The following is a 24008-nucleotide window of genomic DNA, read 5'->3' as shown; positions in this document are numbered from 1 at the left end:
TTGTGTCTGACTGGATGCAATTGCCAACCACGTCTTTGACTAATTTCGCTTGTTTTTTGTTTTGTTTTGTTCACTTATACATACGTTTTTTTAAATGTATCATTAATTGATTTAGCTAACTTTAACCACTACAGAAAGAAATACAGAACAAAAGCCTTCTGCAATGCATTAGCCTGTGCCAGGCTCTCAGATAATATAGTGGGAACGTATTCAATGCATAGATTTAACTTTATCCTCAACTTCTATCGCCGTATTCAAGGTTGCCTGGTTCTTGTTAGGACAGTAGCCGTACAAACTTTAACTGATTGGGTGAGATGGCCGGGAAAGGCTCCCGTTCTTAGAACAGTCCTATACTATCTAAACATGGAGCGCCTCTTGAGTTGTTGCCCAATCTTGATAGTGATCGATTAACTTATCAGTTGGCTGTTACTTTTTTTCCAAATTTGCGCATTTGGGACAACGCCATTGCCCCTTTCTTCATTCGCGAATCCATCACCTTCTTTCCAGGCCTCCTTGAAAAGAACCCAGTTGGTTTTCCTAAGAAAAGTGTGACTTCACGTTACCATGGTACAATGATCTCAACAATCTTTCTTGACAGAGACGGCCACTTGGATTGTCGAATGATGAAACAAACGTATAGGCTACCGTTTTGTTCCTGAGCGCCATTATGCAAAGGAAACTCATACTTCTCATTTTTGCTGCTATAATTGCAGGAGCACGGTTTGTTGAGATCCAGAAACTTTTCTACCATGGCAACGTGACGTAACGACTTCGTCTCCCTATTAGGAAAGACAATAATGACACATCCACCCTAGGAAAGGGACGAGGACGTCAGGGCACTGGTCCAACTACACCACCCCTGCTGACAAGACACAACGAAAACAACCCAAAAGACAATATGACAGTAAATTTGTATGGTATTTGATTAACGCGTCAGGAAGCAAGCATCTGCTGTGTAAAGCTGCAATTTTTTTCCATCGAAAATAGATCTTAGTATACTAGAATAATTTTAACTATCTATGATTAGAGGAATTTCATCACGACTAACCAACGGCTCCTCACTATCAATGTAATTTAGATTTAAGAAAGAAAATAAACCTCGGCTGAGCTAAAAAAGGCTGATATCTTCGTAATTGATTGCCTATGACAGTGAAAGATGCGCGTGCATACAAAGTTATTCGTTACATAGCCATTTTGATTTTCACATTAATTTTTACTATTTCTTTTTCCCAGCGATAAAATATCTCGGGTGAGCTAGATCATTGACCTATTGAGGACTGGAATCTCGGAATCTGCCCACCTCCCTCTCCCCTAAGCCAACCCACCGGGGGGGGGGGGGGGGGGGACTCTGCATATGAAAGGGGTGGGGATGCTCGTCGGAAATTTTGAATTAAACCCCTAAGGGAGACCGATCTGGGCGTGGCCCAAGCTTTTTTGGACTCCTAAAAGAAACCATGTTAAAACACAGGCAAATAAGAAAACTTGGATTATCTGAATGGAGTAAATAAAACGAATTAAAAAAAATATACATATCAAATATATAGAGGATATTACACGGTGGCGAATGAATTTTACGAGAAAATAAAATTCATATCTTCAAGCCGCCGTGTAATGTTCTTTTTATTATATAGACAAAGAGACATTGATAAAATAATAGAAATAAATGACCGAAATTACGTCATCGATAAACTCACGTGTGAGATTATGGAAAATAAACCAATCTGGTCCCGGATGTAGTTTTTATGAATTTTACGAGTGGTATATTTTCCAGTAAAACACTCGTGTCTATATAATAAATACTTCTATATTTTTTCGCGTGCAACCCAAAACGAGACCTTCACGGCTAAATATGATGGCGTTTTGCCCAGAACACCCTAAGTGAGGCCAAAATCCGAAATTTAAACCCCTAAGCGAGACGACGAGCATTCCCACCCCTTTCATAAGCGGAGTCCCCTCCCCCTCCCTGAGCCAACATTAACACTTACTTCTCACTTAGGGTAAAATGTTGGCTTAGGAGAGGGGTAGGTGGGCAGTTTCCCAGAAACGTATAATGATCCAAAACATCAGGCCCTCTGGGCACTTAAACCAAACTTATTTACCCAGTGTGCCCGCTCATAGGTAAACAGAATAAGAGGGTTTTCGACAAGTTGGCAGATGAAATCATTCCTCAATATCAGTGGTACCGAGGAATGATTTCATCTGCCCTGGAAACGTTTCCAGGAAAAGAAAAACAAATAAATTAACAACAACAACAAATTCTATTACAACAACACTTTGACAACTTAAGTTGTTTCTGTGACTGCAGAAGCTGGTTTCAGTCCTCTTATGGTAAGATCGTACACGACTTCTTCGATTTTCTTGAGGTCGTATTTGAGGCCGTCAAACTTCTTTCTAAGTGAGTCATTTTTGAGATTTAACAGTCTGAAACCCGCGTCGAGTTCTGCTACAAACGCAGCTATTCTGAACGGCCGGCCATAATCCGCAGCTGTTACACTATTCACCGCAAACCGCGACTGGAAGAGAAGATAAGAGGAAATTTTAGCCTGGAATATGACGTGGTTTGACACGGCAAGCTACCCGGTCGCCCCTTGTAAAGTAATCGGGGTTCCAGATCCGGGAAATTTTTGCTTGTGGAATCCGGAATCCTGGGCCTTGGAATCCGGAATTTAGCCCAAAGAATCCGGAATCCAGTATCTAAAATCCGGAATCCGCAGCGTGGAATCCAGAATCCAAGACTGTCTTAGATAACCTTACCATGGGGTGATACTTTTCTCGCGCGCGGGCGATGGAGTGCAGCAGGGATGCCTTGAATGTACATATTGGCCTTAGGCCGAAGCTACGAACGAGTCCCTATAAAGACTTGACTGAAATCAGAAACTGGCCAAGAAAAGTATCTGGTAACCACGGTAAAGGCCAGCAGAATATTACGTTTAAATGTAGACTCACCAGCTCATTAGCCAGCAGAAGGAGACCGGTTAAAAAATCATCCAGATCAATGTGAAAACCATCAGATGTACTGCGATCTACCTGAACTGAAATGATAAGAGAAAAGAGGTCGTTTCGATACAAGTTTATTCAGTTCAGGTGTAAATAGTTCGACGTTTCGTGCTCAGAGTACTTGGCTTCAGGAACGAAAACTTTTCACCCAAAAGGTTTTTCATGTTCACCCGCAAACTATACTTGTATTGATCGAAATTTCTGTGCAATTTCACTGCTTCGTATCGAAACGGCCTGAATCGAAACGACTTTGTTTCGAAACGACCAAACTCCAGATGATAAATCAAGACCGCAGCGATAAAGCTTTTCGCCCATATATTGGGTTGGGTATGTACTTTAGCAAAAAATATTGGCCAGCGCGCAATCTGTAAACGAAACGAAAGGACTTCAACGTGAGTGTTTAAGTGAACTAAAAAAATGGAAGGCATATTATAATAATATACCAGTGACCAGACTGACCATTCGAACAGTCCTACACGTTAAGATTGTGGACTTTTCAGCTATATTAATATAAATGATAACGTGCTGTCTCAGTTTTCTTATCTTTTTAAAAGTGAAAGAGTTTGTTTACAATAACTGAGCGATTTTTCGCCAGTTCATTGATCGAGAGATATGGTCGATAATAGTGCAGACCATTGTAATGACGCAAAGGTGGCGTCATTTGTTTCTCTTTTTCTTAGACCCTGTTTACATGGAGTGGGGGACCCCGGTTTAGTGGGGTAGGTTTCTTTTGTTTTGTGTCCCCCAGAGCGTGAAAACAAAAGAAACCAACCCCACTAGACCGGGGTCCCCCACTCCATGTAAACAGGCCCTTAGTCGAGCGATATTCTGAGAAACTTCACCGGAAAGGAAGTCAAAAACTGTCAAGAATGATATTACAAGAAAACAAATGGATAACAATTTCCCACGTTCTATACTCTTATCGATCATAGAAATGGCGTCAAATTGTTCAAAACTAAGCAGTCAAATCAATCACTCGGGTTCTTGCTTCCACTTGAGTTTTAAAACACTTCGATGCCATTACACCTCTCTCTCATCCCACTTCCAGGACCCTCCGCTACGTTTCCTTGTTTTTATGTTTTACACATTTTATTCTTTAAAAAAAACTGACCTCCAACCATTTCTGCCAGCTCCTGCCTCGTAATGAGTCTTTCACTTTCTAAGTACAAAATAAACGCACCGAGGAAAGCAAATCGCTGGCTCACAAAGCGCCAATGATCACAAAACCTACAATACGTGTACAAAACATTCAGAGCAAAAGTATGAGAATGAAAAAAAACGGAGCAGTATCATTTAGCATTACTTAAACCTATTTGCCCCTGAGCCGCCCGTGAGGATCCACTTCCTTACTACCGCTTATGACGTCGTTTTAACGGTCAAGGTCAACTTTGTCATCTAACTTTAGCCTGCGAAAACATTCGTTTCGGCAAAGAGGGAGGAGAAACGGATGTCTTCGCTGGCTAACCTAACTTATGAAGGGGGAAGAGAGCTTTAAAACCATACCAGAACGGGCCCAATTCAGTCCAGGAGGTAAGAAAAAAAAAAGAAAAAAAAGAAGGCGGGGAGGGAGGGGGGGGGGGAAAGCCTCATACAGTGCAAAGCTGACCTGAAAATTCCCATGTAAACCTTGTTCTACTACCCACCTACACTTCCTTCCAACTAATCCTAAGATACTAAAAGCTTCCTCGTAAACTCTTTCCACCGAAGTGAAACCTAGTATTTATTTCTTTATTTATCTTTCCAGCGTTATTGGACTACATGTAAATCTATCTCTAGTGAATGCAAAACAAAGAAAAGAAAACGGGAAGAAGCGATAGAAGAGGGGGAGAGAAAGCTGAAATGCTCGAACTGGTTCCAGCAGAAGCTGATATTTTGCGTTCAGAAAAGAAGGCTACGAGTTTGTGTCTTATAAACGCTTTGGGCAGTTTGGGTTCATTATGACCAGAAAACAGCCTGAATTGCTTCAAAAGGAGATTTTTGGCAAATTTGGCTCTGGAGCAAATGGTTTACTATGTATTTATTAAAATATAAAAATTATGTCCATTTATTTTTTCTTGATCATAATCTTTATAATTCATTCCGGAATTAGCTTTTGCAGTAAAAATAATCTGGTTGAAAAATAAAATAATCTGGTTGAATAATAAAATAATCTGGTTGAATCTTGTGAACAGAAAATTCATTTAATATCTACAGAGTGATTATAAGTACTACTTGGTATAACTGATTTGAAAAGACCTTAATTGAAGATTTATACTTAAAGAAGAAGTCAGATAACTAAATTATGACTAATATTTACTGTATAAATAACAATGATGGACCAGTTCACCTGTAATATTGCCCTACAGGAATCTTTTCCATAAGATTCTTATATTGTGACTTGACAGTGGAAAACATATGTCTGCTTTTATCACATATCCTTTTAACAACTGCCAGAGTAAGACAGGACATGTATAAAGAGAATTACTTTAATCATCACATGCATACAGCATAAATGAGAGAAGCGCAAAATAAATCTTTGGGGCTATTTACAAGGCACATATGATCCACTATGTGGGTTCCAACAGCAACCATCACAATAATTGCAATTGAGCTAAACCCACTAGCACCTTTTCCCGCAGGGGGGAGTTCCAAGGGTTTCGAGGGGGGGGAGTTCTAGAGAGTGATATGACCAATACAATGTCAATGTTTATTAAAGTGAAGAAGACACCTTATGGTTAAACAACACCTCTAGATTTCAACCATTTACTATTACTTCTATTTTGAGGTATGTCTACAAATGCATGCAACTTGCCATCTCACTTGAATATTCACCAAATTCTTCGTTAATTCTCACCAGGTTTGTAAATTTTGTCAGATTTAACCATTTTTGTCACTTCTTGACAGGAACTTGGCCAATATCCAGGCATCCTGACCTCATGCTTTGTCAAATTTGATATATATAAATTGATGTTATAGTTTTATGTTGATAAGGGAGTTGGTTCATGAAGAGCCATGGCAGACATGTGCATGTACCTTCAGGGTTAGGTGTTTGATGGACTGCTTGTAACACAGCTAGGATTTCTCTCGCTGACTGCTCTAACTCACGTGTTACTGTGCGGATTTCCTGACAGATAATAAATATAAATAATGGCTGTCAGGTACTTGTAACATAGACCTTGTCATAGTTTTTGATGCAATCTTGACGAGTAGGCAAACTTGTGTGAAATTACAGTGTTTGTATGAGAATATAATGTTGAATAATTTTTGTAGAACAGCTGTTCTGAAACATAATATGGATTGTAAACTAAAGATTCACTTCTGAGGATTCTACTGAAAAAAAATGAGGGTGTTACATACGCTAGAAGACCTAGAACCACTTTTTAAAATTTTCTATACATTTGTCTGTAAGAAAGTCCAGGGAAAATTACAGACAAATACATGTATATGAAAAATCTAAAGCAAGCCTCTGGAGAAATTTAAGCACAGGTACACCCCAAAATTTTGTTTTCTCAGAACAGCCATCTACAGAAATTATTCAACATTACATTCTCATACAAACACTGTCATTTCTCCCACGTTTGCCCACTCATCAAGATGGCATCGAAAACGGAGACAAGGTCTATTAAACTGATTGCAACATTTCTTCGTAACTCGAAATATGGAGTGTAAAATGGGCATCGATGTACAACACACAGGCAATACAACAATCCCTCGCATTGTAACAACCAGTCCACAGGACAGTTCTTCACTAATAGAGCCTGTTTACATGGAGGTGAGGGAGCCTAGGCAGATAATGGGGCCAGCTTAGGTGAGGTAACCTGCCTGTCCAAATAATCTCTCATTTTAATTGACGTATTTACATGATAGGTGGGGTGACCATATGAGAGATTATATGGAAAGGCAGGTTACCTCACCTAAACAGCTTACCTCACCAACCTGAGCTACCCCACCTCCATGTAAACAGGCCATTAGTTCTACATGTACAGCTGTATACCTGCCATGTTAAAAAAAATTGGGCTGACATGATCATAAGTAAGTTTTTACACTTGAAACTTCCTGGAAGATGGACCCGACCTGCTGATTAATTTTAACGCTCCCATGAGATTGCGTGACAGCCTTGTCACGTGAACTTTTTACTTGTTAGACTGACGATTCGCAGTTCTCGATACACTACACCAAGATTGATTTTTGTTTTAAGTAACTGGCAAACTTTTCAAAAGGTTTGTAAACCAGTTCCTTCATGAGGCACCATCTTCCTACTTCCAACATTAAAACACTAGCCAGAGTATCGGGCCTTCCTGAGGGGATTAGGGAGAGGAGATTTTGAAACACGTGTATTGTTGTAACGCAACATGTGCGCGATATTTCATAAAACAGTTTGGGCTCTACATGATACTTTAACTCCACAAGTGCACAGAGTATTCTCATCCTACCTCTCTTATTTCCTGGTCAGACGACAAATATTCCTGGAAGGAGGCAAATAAGGAAGTCACGGCCTTGCTTTCTGCTTCATTCTTCTCACTCGTCTCCGACTCCGCCATCTTTGAATGAATCAGTGATTACCACTTGAACAGCGGTAATTCATTGTTGATTGTGCGCATTGGATCTAAGTTTCAAAGATGGCGTCCTTGTCAACAATCCCCGACAGAGAATTTAATACTTCCTAAGGTTTAGCTAAGATGAGAAAAGATTGATTTCCATGGCATATACGAAGCCGCAAAAAATGTCGGAAAGGAAATCTAGAAAGAACACGGTAAGTTGGCACTAACAAACTTTACAGATGTTACCCAGTCGCTTCAGAGATTTTCGGGTTCCATAAGCTTATTTGTCCTCTTCTGTAATGCTATCCCTCACTATCAAGCCGAATATAAGCTGCAAAGCATTAATTCTCTTCGTGCAAAAGTAAAGACTGTCTGACTGGAGAATGTATTTATTTTACAAGCTATTATTTGAAATAAAATGTCGAACTCTTGACGGTAATCTAAATAAATGGGAACAACAAAAAAAAGGAGCGATGATGGTCATTTGACACTGAAGTTATAGCCAGTAATGTTTTCGATGGCAGAGATGACAGTAGTGGTGATGCCAATGGAGATATTGATGACTGTCACGGAAATAGTGACGCTGACGATTACATCGATGATGATAATGATGATGACAGTGATGATTGTGATGTGTAGGAAAAGACAGTGTGAATGTTTAGAAGCTCCATTATCTTGTTTATCGGGATGCAGTGCCATGAGTTGTGTAGATCGTGCCTCAAGAGATATTCTGTCAGTAGCAGTTAACCTCCAAGTGATGATTCAGTGATAAGAGTTTAAGTTAAAATACAGAATGCAATCAAGTAAATAAACTTAAAAGTTGTTGTGAATAAAGTTGTATTACTTTACCTTCGTTCTTCCCTAGTCAAGTATGGCTCTTGCTGCTGTAGCTTTGCAGGATCACATGGTTCGTTCACTATCCCTTCATGATCCACTGAAGAAAAAGAAAATCAACCACAGCTTACCTGTGAAAAATAGCAGAAATTTAACATCAACGGAAAAACGCAGCAGGAAAGATGAAGATCAGAAAAAAGAATATGTTCTTGATCCTAAACCAGCTCCACTGACATTAGGCAAGTGTAATGTAGATGTTGTGGTTCAATGTAATCCTTAGTAAAATTTTTTCTCTTTATCATACATTATCATACCCAAAAACAAAAGGAAATAAAATTTAAACCATGGATAAAATTGAACCACAACTTACATTTTGCAATATAATTTACTGATAATAATTTATAATCTTAATTATGCAAATATCTCTTCCAGATTACCTAGCGGTTTCTTAGGTATGGCACCAATCTCCTGGTCTCCCTTACAAGTCACCAAATTTCCCAATGTCTCAATCAACTTTTGAGCTTTTCTGTGTGTCAATTTTTAATTTAGTCTATATTTATCTCAAAATCTAAAAATTTCTTTCATGCACTCACAGCTTTTGTGGCCATTATTTACAAAAACAACAGTATTTCGTTCACCTGTGGAACCAATTTTGATGGTCTGTATTAGTTTATTCATGTTTGTGGGCTGGTTTACAGAGATGTGTAATGTGTTTGTTGATTTATTTTGACTATGGACCAGAGAATCGAAGGGGTGGTTTTATTGTGGATATTTTTGAGGGTGGGGTAATGCAAATGAGTCTACCAATTTAAGATCTCCTGATGTTGGCATCTCTGGTTCTGTTAGCAGTATGTCAGTCTTGAATGGGCACTCGTGTCCAATACACACGAACTAAGTCAAGTTGTCAGTCATCGAAGTTGACTAGTCTACTGAAAGTCAGGTCGTGAGATGCCAAACGGAAGTAAAACTCAATCTTTGGAAGTCAGCATCACTTATCTGCTCTCCCATATAAATCTTGACGGATTGTGTTGGATGGTGATGGGTCGTACAACACGACTTTGTGTAAGTCTCTCACCACCCAACAACCAGAAAGTCGCGTCAACTATTTTCATTGATGGATCATTACCACCACCTTCCCTTTAAATCCACGACCTGACTTCTGGTAGACGGGTCGACTAGAACGTTATACAACCCGACTCAGTTCGTGCATATTAGACAACCCTCGGAATTGGGGTGATAAAGATATTATTGACCCAAGTTTTTGCAAAAAGAGTTGGTATTGAGGGTTTGAAATTCATACCCTGTTGAGGATAAAAGGAAACTTACAGTATAGTTTTCAACTATTCCCTCAATTGATAACAAGAGTATCAAGCTACACAGGCCCATATACATCTGTAAAATCAGAATCATAGCTTCTGGCAAAATACAATAATAATGTAGCTTTGGCTCCCATGTAGAGTTTTGAGAAGCGCCTTTTAATCTCATTCAATTTTTCCAAAGCTCTCTCTAAATCAGGAGAAATCAGGCCAAATATTGTCTAGTTGTTAAATAACAATTTTACAATTTTAAAGCTCAGAAACTTGGCCTTGTTGAAGCTCCAGAAGTTTTACTATCTGACAAAGAATGGAAAGAAGTGAAGGAAAAGTCAAATGCCAGACAGGACTCCTCACAGCCTTGTGTTATCTGCAAAGAGGACTTTGGACTTCAACAACAAGTAAGCCGTTTAGATCAGTATGGATGCACAGGCATCCAATCCTCTGTGTTTTGTACAGTTTTTATTTTGCTTTTTAAAATATTAAAAGTGGATATAGAGAATCATACTTTAACTAGCCTTGTTATTAAGGAGACAATCTAGTTCTGTTTAAAATAATTTATTGTGGGTGGCAAGAGGAGCCCACAACCCTGATTGCCGGGTTGTTATTACTTTACTCTCTAACTCTAAAACTTTCCTTAAAATCCTTGCTATTTCTAGCGGCATAGTTTTTTGAGTAATGAAATACTAATTCTTATGTTCAAATTTTCCAGCCACTTATATCCAAGTTCTTTGTCACACTTCCCAATGATCCTACAAGGATCAGTGTCGCCTCCACAGTTCTCATGTCCCACGTCCTTGCAATTTCTCTTTAAGGTCCTGATAGTTTTGAAACTTCTCATTCTTCTTTTCACTAATTCTCTTATCCCCTGGTAGAGCAATATCGATAATGGCACACTTCTCTCCAGATCAGTTTTTTACAACCACAATGTCTGTTCTTGCTTCAATGACTTGGTCACATTGGATGTTCGTATCCCTCAGTAGTCTCACTTCATTGTTTCACTTGAAATGTCAGGCACTTGTTCATACCACTTTCTTTCTTCTTTTTTTTCTTTTTATTCTTTCCAGATGACATTTTTCACATAACTTCCAGTGGACTACATTTGCAATACTGTCATGTCTCTGTTTTTTGGGGGGATTCTGCCATCTTGTCAATATTATGGTATTTCACGTATAGTTGGTTCTGAGAGCTTTTTCCTGGCCTGCAAGAGTAGGTGCTTCTGTTTGGATATTCAAGTCTGCTTTTCATAACCAGCTCCAAGTTTCTCTTACATGCGTTGTCTCGGTTTTTTCTCTTGCAGCCTCTTTTCCTTCCAACTGCTGCCTTTTCGTTGTTGCGAGATGTCTTGGATTCATCTTTACTGACAGTTTCCTCACTTTCAATACACCCTAATCACTATCGTTAAAAAAATATGGACCTCTTTTTACATATTTTGGTGATGTTGTTGGCAGCATCATTAGAGCGGTTTTCACTTGACTGTCGAAAGTAATTGGTTTTGGTTTTGGTTTTGGTTTTGGTTTTACTACGCCCTTTGGTTGGCTAGTGTATTTACTTTGGTTTTGGTTTTACGACAGTCAAGTGAAAACCGCTCTATTTCAAGAGAAACAAAAATGAACAAAATCTTTAAACTATTTTCTCAATGTTAAAAATTCCACATAATGCAAACTCTACATATACTGTTAAACATTGTAAAACTGTCTTGGAAGAACTGTGACTATTTTTGTGTGCATATACTCTTGTTGAAATTTTTTCTGCTTTATGTTTTAGGTTTTGTTATCCTGCAGTCATGTTTTTCATAGGGTGAGTTAAAAGAAACCTGTTTTGTTTGCAAGCATTTTTTTTGGCGATATTGTGATGTTCAAAGTACACGTACTGTATTGGATGTTTGACATTATTTCTCAAGCAAAGTGGCTTTAGAAGAAGACATGAATTGTTTTTTTGCGTTGATTTCCAAAAATTCAATAAACATTAATATATCCTTTGTACATGTATGTTGATATTTATTTATTTTATGCATTTATTTATTTATTCACTGCAGACTTGCTTGGAAGCCTTTGAGAAGTTTTCAGGTCGCAAATCATGTCCAATGTGCAGGAAAGAGCAGTACCAAAGGCGGATAATCCATGAAGGAGCACGAGAGTACAGAGTTAAATGCACAACGAGGTATGTGGCTGTTCTGCCATAGCTTGATTTACGGCATTCTTTAAGACTGATGGGGTAGCTACAGTCTCAGACAAAAATAGGTGGGACTCTTCCACTGAACGCTGATTTTTTTCTTTCTTGTCCATCTCCTCTCCCTTCCAATGTTGTTTATCGAACGTAACTCACTAAATCTTGCACACCAACATTAGGAAGGCGAGAAGACATTCAAGTACCCCCAACAATTTTGACTGAGACTTGAGTTTTGACGGGATATATATTTTGCCGGTGAGGCGGGAGCAGCAGTCTTATTTTTTTAAAAGAAACACTGGAGAGCCTTCGGGCGCTAACTTAGCCTGCGTAGCATGGCGGTTTTCTCGAGCCGGGCGCACGAGCGGCAAAACCGCGAGAAAACATATGCAAGTTGCTCCCGCCCTAATCTCTTTGCGGTTTCTCTTCCCTCGCCCGCCTTTATTACTTAGCGCGCCCAACCAAAACCGCCATGCTACGCAGGCTAGCACTTACTTTTCAATCTGAAGCAGCTACATGTAATTCAACAACTTGTGGATGGTATCCGGTCTACCTCGCCACCAACGAAATTGCCACCAAGAAATATATATCGAAATACTTATCTAAAGGACAAGTCTCTAAAAGAAATTCTTTCACTTTGGATTTACAATGAAATTTAAGGAGGTAAGTTTCAAGTGACAATACATGTATTAACCAACTTTCATAAGAAAGGCTGTTGGATTCTAAACACTGAATCGCACCTCTCGAACAATGCAAATAAATAAATGGTACTTTTAAAAATGGTATTAAAAAGTCGCGGTTATTTAGAAAAAAATAAAACTAAAGGTGGCAAGTTCGACGCAAGGTGTCAATTAAAATCGATGAACAAATATTTGGGCTTGAGGAAGAAGTGACAATCCCAGGTAATTAAACAGTGTCAATTATTGCAGAGTTACTGTATTACCTGGTGGCGAGTAGACTTCTTGGTGGCGATTTCGTGCCATTTTTTTTCATGGTCCATCTCAAATCCGACCAGCCCCCTCCCCCATCCCACCCCCTTACCTGATAAAAAAGTAAACGGTGACTTAGAACCCTGTGCGCACGTTTATCATCATCATCAACATCCATCTTAATTTATACACGAAATCGTGTCACTTTTACATGGTCTTCCTAGGAATCGTGTGTAAAATAATGTGATAGATTTTATTCGAAACCAATATATCTCTACAGTAACGGGCTTCTATTCCGATACACTTGCCAAAAACGATAGGGTTCCACAAAGTAACGGGCTTCTAAACCGATACACGTGCCTTCAACAAAATTACAATTCTCTAAATCGAAAAACTACTCCGTTCAAAGTGTCACATGATCACGTGTTCGAAACGTGATCGGCTACATCTAAGGTCAAAAAATGTCACGCGCGAAAAGTAACACAAAACTCCGTGACACACTCCCCCCTTGACCAGTCGAATCACTGGTCAATTAGTCTCCGAATATAATCAGCATTCCGGGCGGCAAGACGCCTGGGTGGCCTGATGCCATCAATTATCTGCTCCTCCCGAGGTTGTTCATCATTACTCACGACAGGTATCTCCAGGGGAAACAGCCTTTGCATTGGCCTCTTCATAGTAACAGGTCTACCACTCTTACTGATAACCTTGACTACAGCTGCTCTAACGCGATCGTCCGCACCATGGATCAACTGCTCCACTCGTCCAAGTTTCCACTGACTACGGGGCAGATTGCCCTCGAAAACGGTAACAACATCTCCCTTAGATACAGCAATACTGGATCTAGGCCTGGATTTCTGCCGATGCAGGTTCCTTAACTCTGTAACATATTCTCTGCTCCAGCGCCTCCAGAAGTGTTCCAGTAACAATCCCAAGTACTTCCGTCTTCTTGGGAGATCTTCCGACGACACTGTATGGTCAAGTGAGGCTTCTCGATTTCCTGTTACCTCCGGCAGTGATAATATTCGTCTTCCATACATCAAGTGACTTGGTGTCAATGGTTCTTCAGGATCATCTGACGATACGTAAGTCAAGGGTCTAGAGTTGAGAGTTCCCTCAACCTCGACGAGAACGGTGTGCAATTCGTCATAGTTTAACTTAGCGTTCCTGAGTGTCTTCCGCAAACATCTCCTTGTATTCTGAATCAATCGCTCAAAAAAGCCACCCCACCAGGGCGCTCTGTCCACATTAAATCTCCAGTCAATTCTTTTACTGGCCAGGAATTTCTTGACTCTTGGGTAAGAAAATAACTTGCTCAAAATTTTATCTGCAGCCTTAAACGTTTTGGCATTGTCCGAGGTAATCAGTTCTGGTAAACCTCTTTTAGCTGCGAATCTCCTCAGGCAACGGATGAATACATCAACTGACAGGTCTGTAGCAAGCTCCAAATGTACTGCTCTCACAGAACAGCAAGTAAACGGGAGAACATAGACCTTCTGTAACGCAGACTGTCCTGACACCTTAATGTACAAAGGTCCAGCATAATCTACTCCGACATAAGTAAAGGCAGGTTTCTGGCTCAATCTAAACTCGGGTAGGTCACTTTGAGGATGCACTCTGTAACTCTTCCCTTCATATCTACGACAAACTGTACAGCTAGCAAGTGTTCTTTTAACAAACTGTCGTCCCTTGACAATCCAAAATCTGGTTCTCAGCTGGGCCAGCGTAGCTTCAACCCTATTGTGATGCACCCTTTCATGAGCATCTCTCACCAACAGAGTTGAAAGACAATGATTCTCTGGTAGTAAGGCTGGGAACTTGGTCTCATGTGGTACATCAGCATTAGCAATTCTCCCCTTACATCTTAGGACTCCACTACTGTCTTCGTACAAACCAAAGTCTCGCTCTAACTGACTGTAATTTGCTTGGGACTTCAATTCTTTCTGGACACTTCTTAACCACTTCACTTCTGCATTTCCAAGTTCTTCTGCAGTAACCTCTCCCAAGTAAACAGTTCCTTCCTTTAGCAACTTGGCCTTGATTTTTAAATTTTTGACAAAGCGCAACACCAAGGCTGTAATACGAAACAACTTGTCACAGGAGCTAAAATCTGTGATCGTAATAATAGTGTCCATATTGGGTGTTCCATTTGTAGTTAACAATACCGCTTCACCAACTGCTACGATAGCTTGGCCTTTCTTCATCTCTACGCAACACTCTTCAGCAATTGTTACCGAACATTCCTCAGAACTGGGCCAGTTTCTCATGGGCTCCGACAGCCACGATGGTCCCTTCCACCACAACACATTACTCTTTAACTTAGCCGCACCTTCTCCACGAGATCCTATGTCCGCTGGGTTCTCAATGCCAGGACAATGGTTCCACATGCTCTCTTCGGTTAAAGACAAGATTTCATTCACACGATTTTGCACAAACTGCTTCCACTCCTTCGAACCCTTTATCTAGCAGATTGCAGTCTTGCTGTCTAACCACAAGTGTGTCTTGTCAATTGTAATCTGTGACGCCAAGGCTTCTTTAACTGAGGACACCAATCTTGCTAAGATGACCCCAGACAGTAATTCGAGTCTAGGGATAGACTGCCTTGTCAGCGGTGCCACTCTGGTTTTGGATGAAAACAAAACTGGAAAAAAAATCACCACTCACTTCAAGAACCAAGTAAACAACAGCACAATAAGCCTTCTCTGAAGCGTCCCCAAACCCATGAATAACATACGACGTAACACCTTCCTCTAATCCAGCATACACACACCTCGGTACTAACACTTGCTGCACCTCTCTCAAGTCCTGAAGCCACCTGTTCCACTGCTTTCAGGCAGACTCCGGGAGTGGTGCATCCCAATCAAACTTCTCCTGGCAAAGAGACTGAAACAAAATCTTCATTTCCACTAGTATTGGACTGAGTACTCCAAGGGGGTCAAAGAAACTTGAAGTAACCTTTAACAAGTTTCTCCTGGTCGGCTCCAAGTCTTCTGAAAGTCTCAGTAAGGCTTCAAATTTAAAAATGAACTCATCAGTAACACAGTTCCAATTGACACCAAGTACCTTGTGTTCATCCTTCATATCAAGCTTCTCCAAATGATTGACAGTAGTTTTCGCATAAGACTCTGTATCCTCCACTACAGCACAAGTTCCGACAGTTCCAACTTGGTCCTCACAAATCAATTCAAGCAATTTAGGTGAATTTGAAATCCACTTTCGCAAGTTAAATCCACCTTCCAATAGGCACTTCTTAGACTTCTGATAAAGCGACAGACACTCCTCAACACCCCTTTCTCCTGTCACCAAATCATCCACATAAAATGAATTCAACAAGTTCTGAACCAAACCAGGGTCAGCCTCATATTGACTGATATGATACTTCAAAGTGGCATTCAAAAGAAAAGGGCTAGCATTGACTCCAAACACCACACGACAAAACCTATATAACATCAATCCGGGGTTCTCTTCTTCTAAACTGTCCACCCAGAGGAATCGCAGGACATCACGATCTTCTTCAGCAACTCCCACATTGAGAAAGGCTTTTTCAATGTCTCCTACAAGTGCAATTCTTTTCTCTCTAAACCGGAGGAGAACATTGAAGATTGTTGGAGTTAAGGCTGGTCCTGAGTAAAGACATTCGTTAAGACTTGGGCTATCACTGCTGGGCCTTGATGACGCATCAAAGACAACACGAAGTTTGGTTGTAAGGGCATCCCGGCGTACTACCCCATGATGCGGTAAATAATGCACCCTTCCAACATCAGGACGCTTGGCACAGTCTACTTGCTCAATTATACCACTCTGCAACTGATCTTGTATGATGGAGTCATATTCTTTCAAGATCTCTGGATCCTTTCTAAGACGTTTAAGCTGCGTGCTCAATCTTGCTACACAGTTCTCAAAATTATCTGGCAACAGCCCATGTTGCTCCTTCCAAGGTAGATGGACCAAATACTTGCCATCTTCAAAACGCAAATTCTTTTCAAAGGCTTCAAGAACAGTATCCTTATCTCGAATGCCGACAGAATCCAGATCCCAAAATCTATCCAAATCCCCTTGCAGTGTATCATCAACAACCCTTGACTCCGTCCTCAACACGTGAGTCGATGAAAACTGAATACTTGAAAGTTTCTCCCTCGGGAGATTTTCCACCGGACCCGACAACACCCATCCAACCTTTGTAGAAACAGCCACGGGTCCACCCTGACCTGACTCCTCCCCCCTTACTGACGTGCCATCAAAGAAATCCCAGATATAATCTGAACCAATCAACAAATCAATCTGCATTGTATTGCTGGCAGGGCACACATCAGCAAATTCGATGTTTTTTAAGCTGGGATATCTTTCTTTAACCCATTCCAAATCTTGACCTTGTAAATCATTACAAATGTGAGGGACTGCAAATGCATTCAATGTTGTTTTAAAGTCTGTTCCTGATTTGGTTAAAGAAAGTTCGACCAGGTTGACAGCTTCCAGCTCTTGGTTCTGATCCCCAAATGTTGCAATTTTCAGTCTCTCTGTCCTGACAGTTTTCAATTTCAAGGTATTTACTACCTTTTGGTTGATATACGATCGCTGGGCTCCAGTATCAAAAATTGCACGTACAGTGAGACTATGAGAGAGTTTCTTCCCCGGGATTGAGACATTTACTTGAGCAGTTTGTAAGAAAACATGCATCCCAGAACCAATATGCAATACAGGTGAGGCTGTTGCCCCAGCAGGAATATTATTGCTGTCTGCCATACTACTATTACAAACTGCCAAATGGTGACGACCACTACACTTGAAGCACTGAATTTTGGTGTCACAGTTACGGGCTAGGTGCCCCCCACGGCGCAGGCAATTGAAACACCTCCCTTGTTTCTTCAAAATTTCTCTTCTTTCATCAATATTTGTTACAACTTGGCACTCAGACGCTCGGTGATTTCCTTTGCAAAACAAACAGTTTAACTCCCCACGATTTCCACTCAACAATGCACTCGCAGTTGATTCATTGCCAGGGTTAAACGATTTCTTTAATGGGGATTTTTTCTCCACAGATGTATTCATACCACACCTTTCACGGGCCTCCACTTCATTTTTGACAGCTTTTATTACAGAAGTTAGCTCCCAGTTATCCCTATGTTCCCTGCTGACAATCAATCGCAATTCTTCGGGCAACTTCTCCATGAATATAGGAATCAAAAGAGCTCCATACTGTGCAGAATCAATTCCCAGTGTTTGTAAACCTCTAACCTGAATTTCCAAATTATCGAGAACAGCTCGGATTCCCTTAACGTTAGACATGGCATTCACAGGCTGTAATTTGAGTAAGGCCTCCATGTGAGCGCTAATAATTATCTGCTTGTTTCCAAATCTATCGGTTAAGATTTCAATAGCCTCCTTATAGTTCAGTTCAGTTGATGGTAATCCAGTGATAGAGTTTAGAGCTGGGCCATCTAATAGACTTCGCAGATAATTAAACTTGTCAACATTAGTTAGCGAAGCGTTCTTATGCACCGCAGACGAGAACGAATCCCAAAATGTTTGCCAGTTTTTTGGGTCGCCAGCAAATCTTTTTATGTGAAGTTTTAGTAGCTTCGCACCGTTACTAGAACTAGATGGAACAGACCCACCTTGACTTCCTTGAGGCGATTCTTGTTTGCCATGAGAATTTTCACATTTCTGTAACTTGACAAGGGCGCCATGAATTCGCGCGCGAAACTCTTCAGATTCCTCTATTTCTGGTTCTAAATTTCCTTCGTCGATTGCGGCCAAAATCGATTCGTCCAAGGTCTTTAAGGTCGCTAATTTTTCATTGAGTGTAATAGTTATCCGTTTTATCTTGTCTTTAGTGGTATCAGACCCATCGTAATCCATGAGAAGTTCATCGACTGATGAAAGAATTTTCCTTGCGTGTAAGCGATGCGCCGCACGTATTTTCAGGTTCTTCGCTAGTTTTCCAGGCATAATTCAGCTAGTTCTGACTCCAAATCCGGCTCTTGGGACCAAATGTGATAGATTTTATTCGAAACCAATATATCTCTACAGTAACGGGCTTCTATTCCGATACACTTGCCAAAAACGATAGGGTTCCACAAAGTAACGGGCTTCTAAACCGATACACGTGCCTTCAACAAAATTACAATTCTCTAAATCGAAAAACTACTCCGTTCAAAGTGTCACATGATCACGTGTTCGAAACGTGATCGGCTACATCTAAGGTCAAAAAATGTCACGCGCGAAAAGTAACACAAAACTCCGTGACAAATTATACTAAAATACTCTAAGAAACTACTTGACTATAAAGTTAAAAATACAAAAACTTATATTATAATGAGAGTTACAATGAGTCATAGTGTATTAAGATAATCTTTCCCATGAAATGAAGTTGTGAAAACATTTAAACTAGGCAAGTTTCTAATCTCTGAGGGAATCTTGTTCCACAGAACAGATCCTCTGTAGTGTAGGCTTCCTTTTGCACGTTGTTCTCTTGCCTGTGTAGTCGTTTCCGTGCCCTTTTAGCCAAAGAAGCACAAGAGTAACGAGGGCTCCTATGTTTTCGCTTTTCCTTGTGTGTCTCTAGACTTTCTAAAAAGTCCTTCGTCGGATTTGATATGGCTTGGGACGAAAACTCTCTCGACTTCGTCGCTCGGTCTGCCGCTTCGCTCGCTCCGCTCGCCAAACTCGTGAGGTCGACTTGTAGCAAGTCTAGCGTGTCTCCCACACTTCTCCCACTTGGCTAAAAGGCAATGGAAACGTCTTTTACGCGGGATAGCTCTTCCCAGGTGGGCTTTTTGTTTTGCCATTTATGTTTTTTGTTTGGTCTTTGAGCAGAATTCAAGCTGCGTGGCGTGGTTACTTAGTACGTCAGTGGTACAAGAAGCTGAGAGAGTCTGTTCCCCCAAATGATCCCAAACTGCGAAAAAAGTTTTACGAAGACAAGGTAAACTTATTTCCCATACACACGGCAAAAAGCTGCACGTGTCTATGCAATTTGCTGATTTTTTGCCTAGCATAGAATTAACAGGTATAGAGCTTTTAAAATTTAAAGGTTAGTCCTTTGGCTTTACTTCGGGGCGACAGTTTTTCAAATATACCAAACATGTTTCGGGCAACACTATCAAGTGTAGATGCTGCCAAACATCGAGGAGATTTCATTAATGGTGCCAACACACGATTTCGTCCACATATGAAACTTCATACTATTCTAAAATTGATAGTATTACCATTATAACTAGAACTACACACTAAATGAATAGTACCACGTGAACAAGAGGTTTCATTTGAATAGTCACACCGTAGCATATCATCCACGGACTCAAAAGTTAGAACTACAACTGTACGCACTAAATATGTAGCATCGTGTTAGAGTACTGCTGAAGAGGTTTCATTTGAATGGTCACACCATCACTTGGGATTCTGTTTCCAATAGAGTACTAAAGTGATGACGTCATAAAAATGAAATTTCTGAAATTATGGGATTTGTCAGGATATTCTGAAAGAACAATGTCCAAGAGGCCTACTTGCCAAAAATGAGCATTTGGAGGCAAATTGTCTCTGAGATCGTAGCCCAGTTATACTCAGAAAACTCCATACAAACCCTTCTAATTTTTTTTGGGTCGACCCAAAAAAAATTTAGAAGGGTTTGTATGGAGTTTTGTAAGCATAACTGGGCTACGATCTCAGAGACAATTTGCCCCCAACTGCTCATTTTTGGCAAGTAGGCCTCTTGGACATTGTTCTTTCAGAATATCCTGACAAATCCCATAATTTCAGAAATTTCATTTTTATGACGTCACACTTTAGTACTCTATAATTGTTAAAAGGTTTATTTTCTCCATGCCCAGCACGTACTGGAATGTAATTGTGTGGCATGTACTGTTTTCTTTGTAGTTCCATAGCATTAATGCCCGGCTTCTGCAGTCAATGGAGGCCAGAAATCAGAGTGTTGATGAGCTGCTATCAGAGATTGACCAATCTATTGCTGCCAGTCGCCATACAATGAGGTGATGCAAGCTATTGACCTCCATACTTAAAACAATTATTAGATTCCGTCTCTGCGATATGTGGAATAATCAAGGTCGAGATTATAATGAGACAAAGCGTTTCCAGCCAAAGCTGGTACATGTTTAAACACTAACCGAGAGTCCTTAATTATTCCGGAAATCGCAAAAACCGAATCTAACAATTGTTTGGAAAAACATAACGAAACAAACACCATCGCACTGAACATAGTTTACTATATTTCAAAACGAATATAGCCTGCGTGTAGCGTCTCCACACAGGCAAGAAAAGAATAGACATTCCCCTTGGAAATAAAGCATTGCCCACGCAACCTACATTGTTAGTTTAGTCTTTACACAGACATTGTTTTCTTTTGCTTTTCGGAAATCGACGAACACGCGAGCGAAGCGAGCTCGCGAGAAAGAAAAAGAAAGAACTGTTTTTTCCGCTAGCGGTCAAACAATCCCTCGCGTTTTTTTATTGTTGTTTTGTTTTGTTTTTTTTTTTTCATACGCACGATCGATGATCTCTTAAGACAGTACATAGGCTAGTGTTATACTGTTAACTGCTTCCTGATAATCTGAAGCTTGCTGTGATTTCCAAATAAACTTATTAATTTAATTTTTGACTGGTGAATTTCGTGCCAAAGAGGTACCAAAAGTCCTTTATTATTATTTTTCTTCCTGGTTGGTTATGCCATTTGAAAGGACTTTTCATACCTGTTTGGTGCGAAATTCACGGACAATGGTGGTTGGCACAAAATAGAAAATGTATTATGTTAAGAATTCGCCCGGTGTTAGGGTTGGAAAAAGTTGTCAGAGAATTTCGTTTCAAATAGAGTACCTCAATAAAATTGTTGGAGTAGAGATCGAAGCTTTGCAGAATATCAGGAAAAGTGTGTTCCTTTACGGTTACTGGGAAAGGGTGTACAGTCGAACCTCCATATGCGATCACCTCTCGGAAGCGAGCACCTCCCATAAGCGACCGCCGATACAAAAGACACAAATTTTCCCAGTCAAAGCCTTAGAGTTAGAACCCCTAGTAAACGACCACCTCCCGTAAGCGACCACGACCTTTTTTTGGGCCTCACGGTTGATGAATTTCCATTGCTTTTAACTTCTTGTAAGCGACCGCTTGACACATTCTCTGATCTCTATGTTCGCTGTCTGCACTATGCTACTTAGAATATACGAAGAACTTTAGTGACAACGTGGAACTACACATGGCATAACTTAGACATTGATGCAATTCAATTAACTTCCATGGTTCGATTCTTGTAAGAGACCACCTCCCGTAAGCGACCACTCAGTCTTTGCCTTTTGTGGTAGTCGCTTTCGGGAGGTTCGACTGTACAAAAATTGTGTTGCGTTTTTAACTTTATTAAAATGCCTCAGGGTTGTCCTGCCCGCTATTCTTACCTTAGGGTGGGCTGGGGTGGGGTATATTAATATCCGAGGGATTGGAATATGAACAGTTCGGTTGTTAAACGTTCAAACGGGGTATGTTGAAGTTCAGAATCTACCAACAGCTTATAGATACATATTCTCTACACTCACTTACTCCCCAAGAAAGTCGGTGATGCGGTATAGTATTGTAAGTCGTATTTATGCTAATAATAGACGCATTATTTTGACTGTTTGTTTTCAGGCAGCTTGATAAAAACGCTGAGGGATTCATAGAAGGAACAGACTGGGAGCAAGTTCAACTTCAGGTGAGTGCCGAAACAATGGGAAGTTTTTTGTAGGAAACGATTTACCAGCTATCTCGGTTGGCGAGCCTTGTATTTGTTCGATGTTTGTCATGAATTAAGTGTAGCCTATCTGAAATGTTTTTTTTTTTTCTTTTTTAGGCTGTACAGCGTTGTGTGACGGATTGTCCAATATGTATCATGCCGCTTACATCCAAGGGACTCTACAAAAAGAAGAACCAATCTCGCCCCACTGTTCTGCTGTCGTGTTCACATGTGTTCCATGCCACGTGCCTGGATGCATTTGAAGAATTCTCACTCGACAGAAAACCAGTGTGTCCCGTGTGCCGATCACATTATTACAAGAAACTTCTGTAGCGGATGAAAATTCTTTTTATTCTTGTACAACAGTGATAATACTATTTTCTCGACTGATCACGATTGTCGAGAATGTAAACCCGTTTACGCGGACCGCGAGATCATGTTGTCTTCCATGTGGACAAGGAACATTGTTTGTTATTTCTTTTTCACTTATTTAGTGGATGGACAAAGAAATCTTCCCACTCTCCTCGGGTTTTGAATTTTTAATCCTTCAAGTCCTTCAAGTAGGTGGCTATACCATCTTACATTTGTTGGTCAAAATTTTATCTAAATCAATTGAGCGTTTTGCATGCAAAGTTTATGGCTAAACGGTCAAACATGCTCTTTTAACACGGTGTTGGACGAAGGTGTGTGTGTGTTTGAAGACTTGCAACATTTCTTGAGTCCGAGTTTAGCGGAAGGGCTGGTTTGCTTAAATGTTATGCATTTCTCAAAGATAATGTATATCACTAAACCGTAAGTCCTTTGATGTAAAACATTGCGACGCTTGAAGCCGGATTAAATACCCGCAGTAAATTACCAGCATTGCTTTGTTTATTTATTTATTTTGCTGTGATGTACGTTATTGTAAGCTTCATTCATATTTGGGAAAGGCAATGTTACTGAGTCTAGCTTCCTTGGCTTTGATTTTGTCTTATGCGGAGGTGACGAGAAATGCTGCTTACCTTATTCTAAGAATGATATCATCACATCGTTGTTGATTGTCTGTCGCGGCTATTCTAATCAAATTTAAAACTGAGTCGGATCTTAACTGTTTGTGCAAATCGAAATTACTCGAGGCATGGTCCAAACGTCGAACTTCTTGTGAGACGAACCACCCTTAGTCGACCTTAATTAAGTTAAGATCGTCTGTTGTGTCAGACGTCGAACTTAGGACGCGTCGAACCAATCAGATCAGTTGAAATTTCTCCCGAACGAGGCTTAAAATGCATTATCGTACAAATTAATTTTTTTATTTATTAGTTCAGTTCGTTGCATGTGCCCTGACTGGAGACGATGTTCAGCTGGACGTTCAGACGGATACGGTGTTAGACGATCGAAACGGCGAAAAGTTCGCCGTTTGGCCTAAGCCTGAGTTGCCTGTGTTCGGTACATTCTAACACTGATGTACGCGATAGTATTCCAGCTATGCTTGCTCTTCTCACAAGCGCTGTGATCCTCACGAAAAGAAAGAATTCGGTGACCCATTAAT

At 40.4% G+C, this 24008-nt stretch overlaps 2 protein-coding genes across 2 annotated transcripts; one reads left to right on the top strand and one right to left on the bottom strand.

Moving 5' to 3' along the window:
- Positions 1-1447: 1447 nt before the first annotated feature.
- Positions 1448-7592, bottom strand: LOC140930971 (translin-like). The gene is made up of 6 exons (XM_073380720.1): positions 7410-7592; positions 6010-6100; positions 5324-5423; positions 4109-4224; positions 2947-3032; positions 1448-2513 (listed from the first exon to the last, which is right to left on the bottom strand). Exons 1-6 carry the CDS (start codon positions 7515-7517, stop codon positions 2283-2285), a joined length of 732 nt encoding a protein of 243 aa, XP_073236821.1. The 5' UTR covers positions 7518-7592; the 3' UTR covers positions 1448-2282.
- LOC140930967 (RING finger protein 32-like) lies at positions 7569-23333 on the top strand. Its single transcript, XM_073380715.1, has 9 exons — positions 7569-7729; positions 8383-8590; positions 9923-10065; positions 11432-11464; positions 11703-11827; positions 19579-19687; positions 20638-20750; positions 22396-22459; positions 22598-23333. Exons 1-9 carry the CDS (start codon positions 7676-7678, stop codon positions 22811-22813), a joined length of 1065 nt encoding a protein of 354 aa, XP_073236816.1. The 5' UTR covers positions 7569-7675; the 3' UTR covers positions 22814-23333.
- Positions 23334-24008: the final 675 nt, after the last annotated feature.

The sequence above is a fragment of the Porites lutea genome, chromosome 3 (genome assembly GCF_958299795.1).
Source record: "Porites lutea chromosome 3, jaPorLute2.1, whole genome shotgun sequence".
Lineage (NCBI taxonomy): Eukaryota > Metazoa > Cnidaria > Anthozoa > Scleractinia > Poritidae > Porites > Porites lutea.
This window is presented reverse-complemented; position numbering and strand designations above follow the sequence as displayed.

Bases quoted from the DNA above. Each gene is read 5' to 3' on its own strand.
- LOC140930971 (XM_073380720.1), bottom strand. From the start codon at position 7,517: ATGGCGGAGTCGGAGACGAGTGAGAAGAATGAAGCAGAAAGCAAGGCC. The intron at 5,424-6,009 runs GTACATGCACAT...TTACTCTGGCAG, and splicing joins TCAAACACCTAACCCTGAAG to TTGTTAAAAGGATATGTGAT. The intron at 2,514-2,946 runs GTGAGTCTACAT...CTTCTCTTCCAG, and splicing joins TTCTGCTGGCTAATGAGCTG to TCGCGGTTTGCGGTGAATAG.
- LOC140930967 (XM_073380715.1), top strand. From the start codon at position 7,676: ATGGCATATACGAAGCCGCAAAAAATGTCGGAAAGGAAATCTAGAAAG. The intron at 19,688-20,637 runs GTAAACTTATTT...TTTTCTTTGTAG, and splicing joins AAAAGTTTTACGAAGACAAG to TTCCATAGCATTAATGCCCG. The intron at 20,751-22,395 runs GTGATGCAAGCT...GTTTGTTTTCAG, and splicing joins GCCAGTCGCCATACAATGAG to GCAGCTTGATAAAAACGCTG.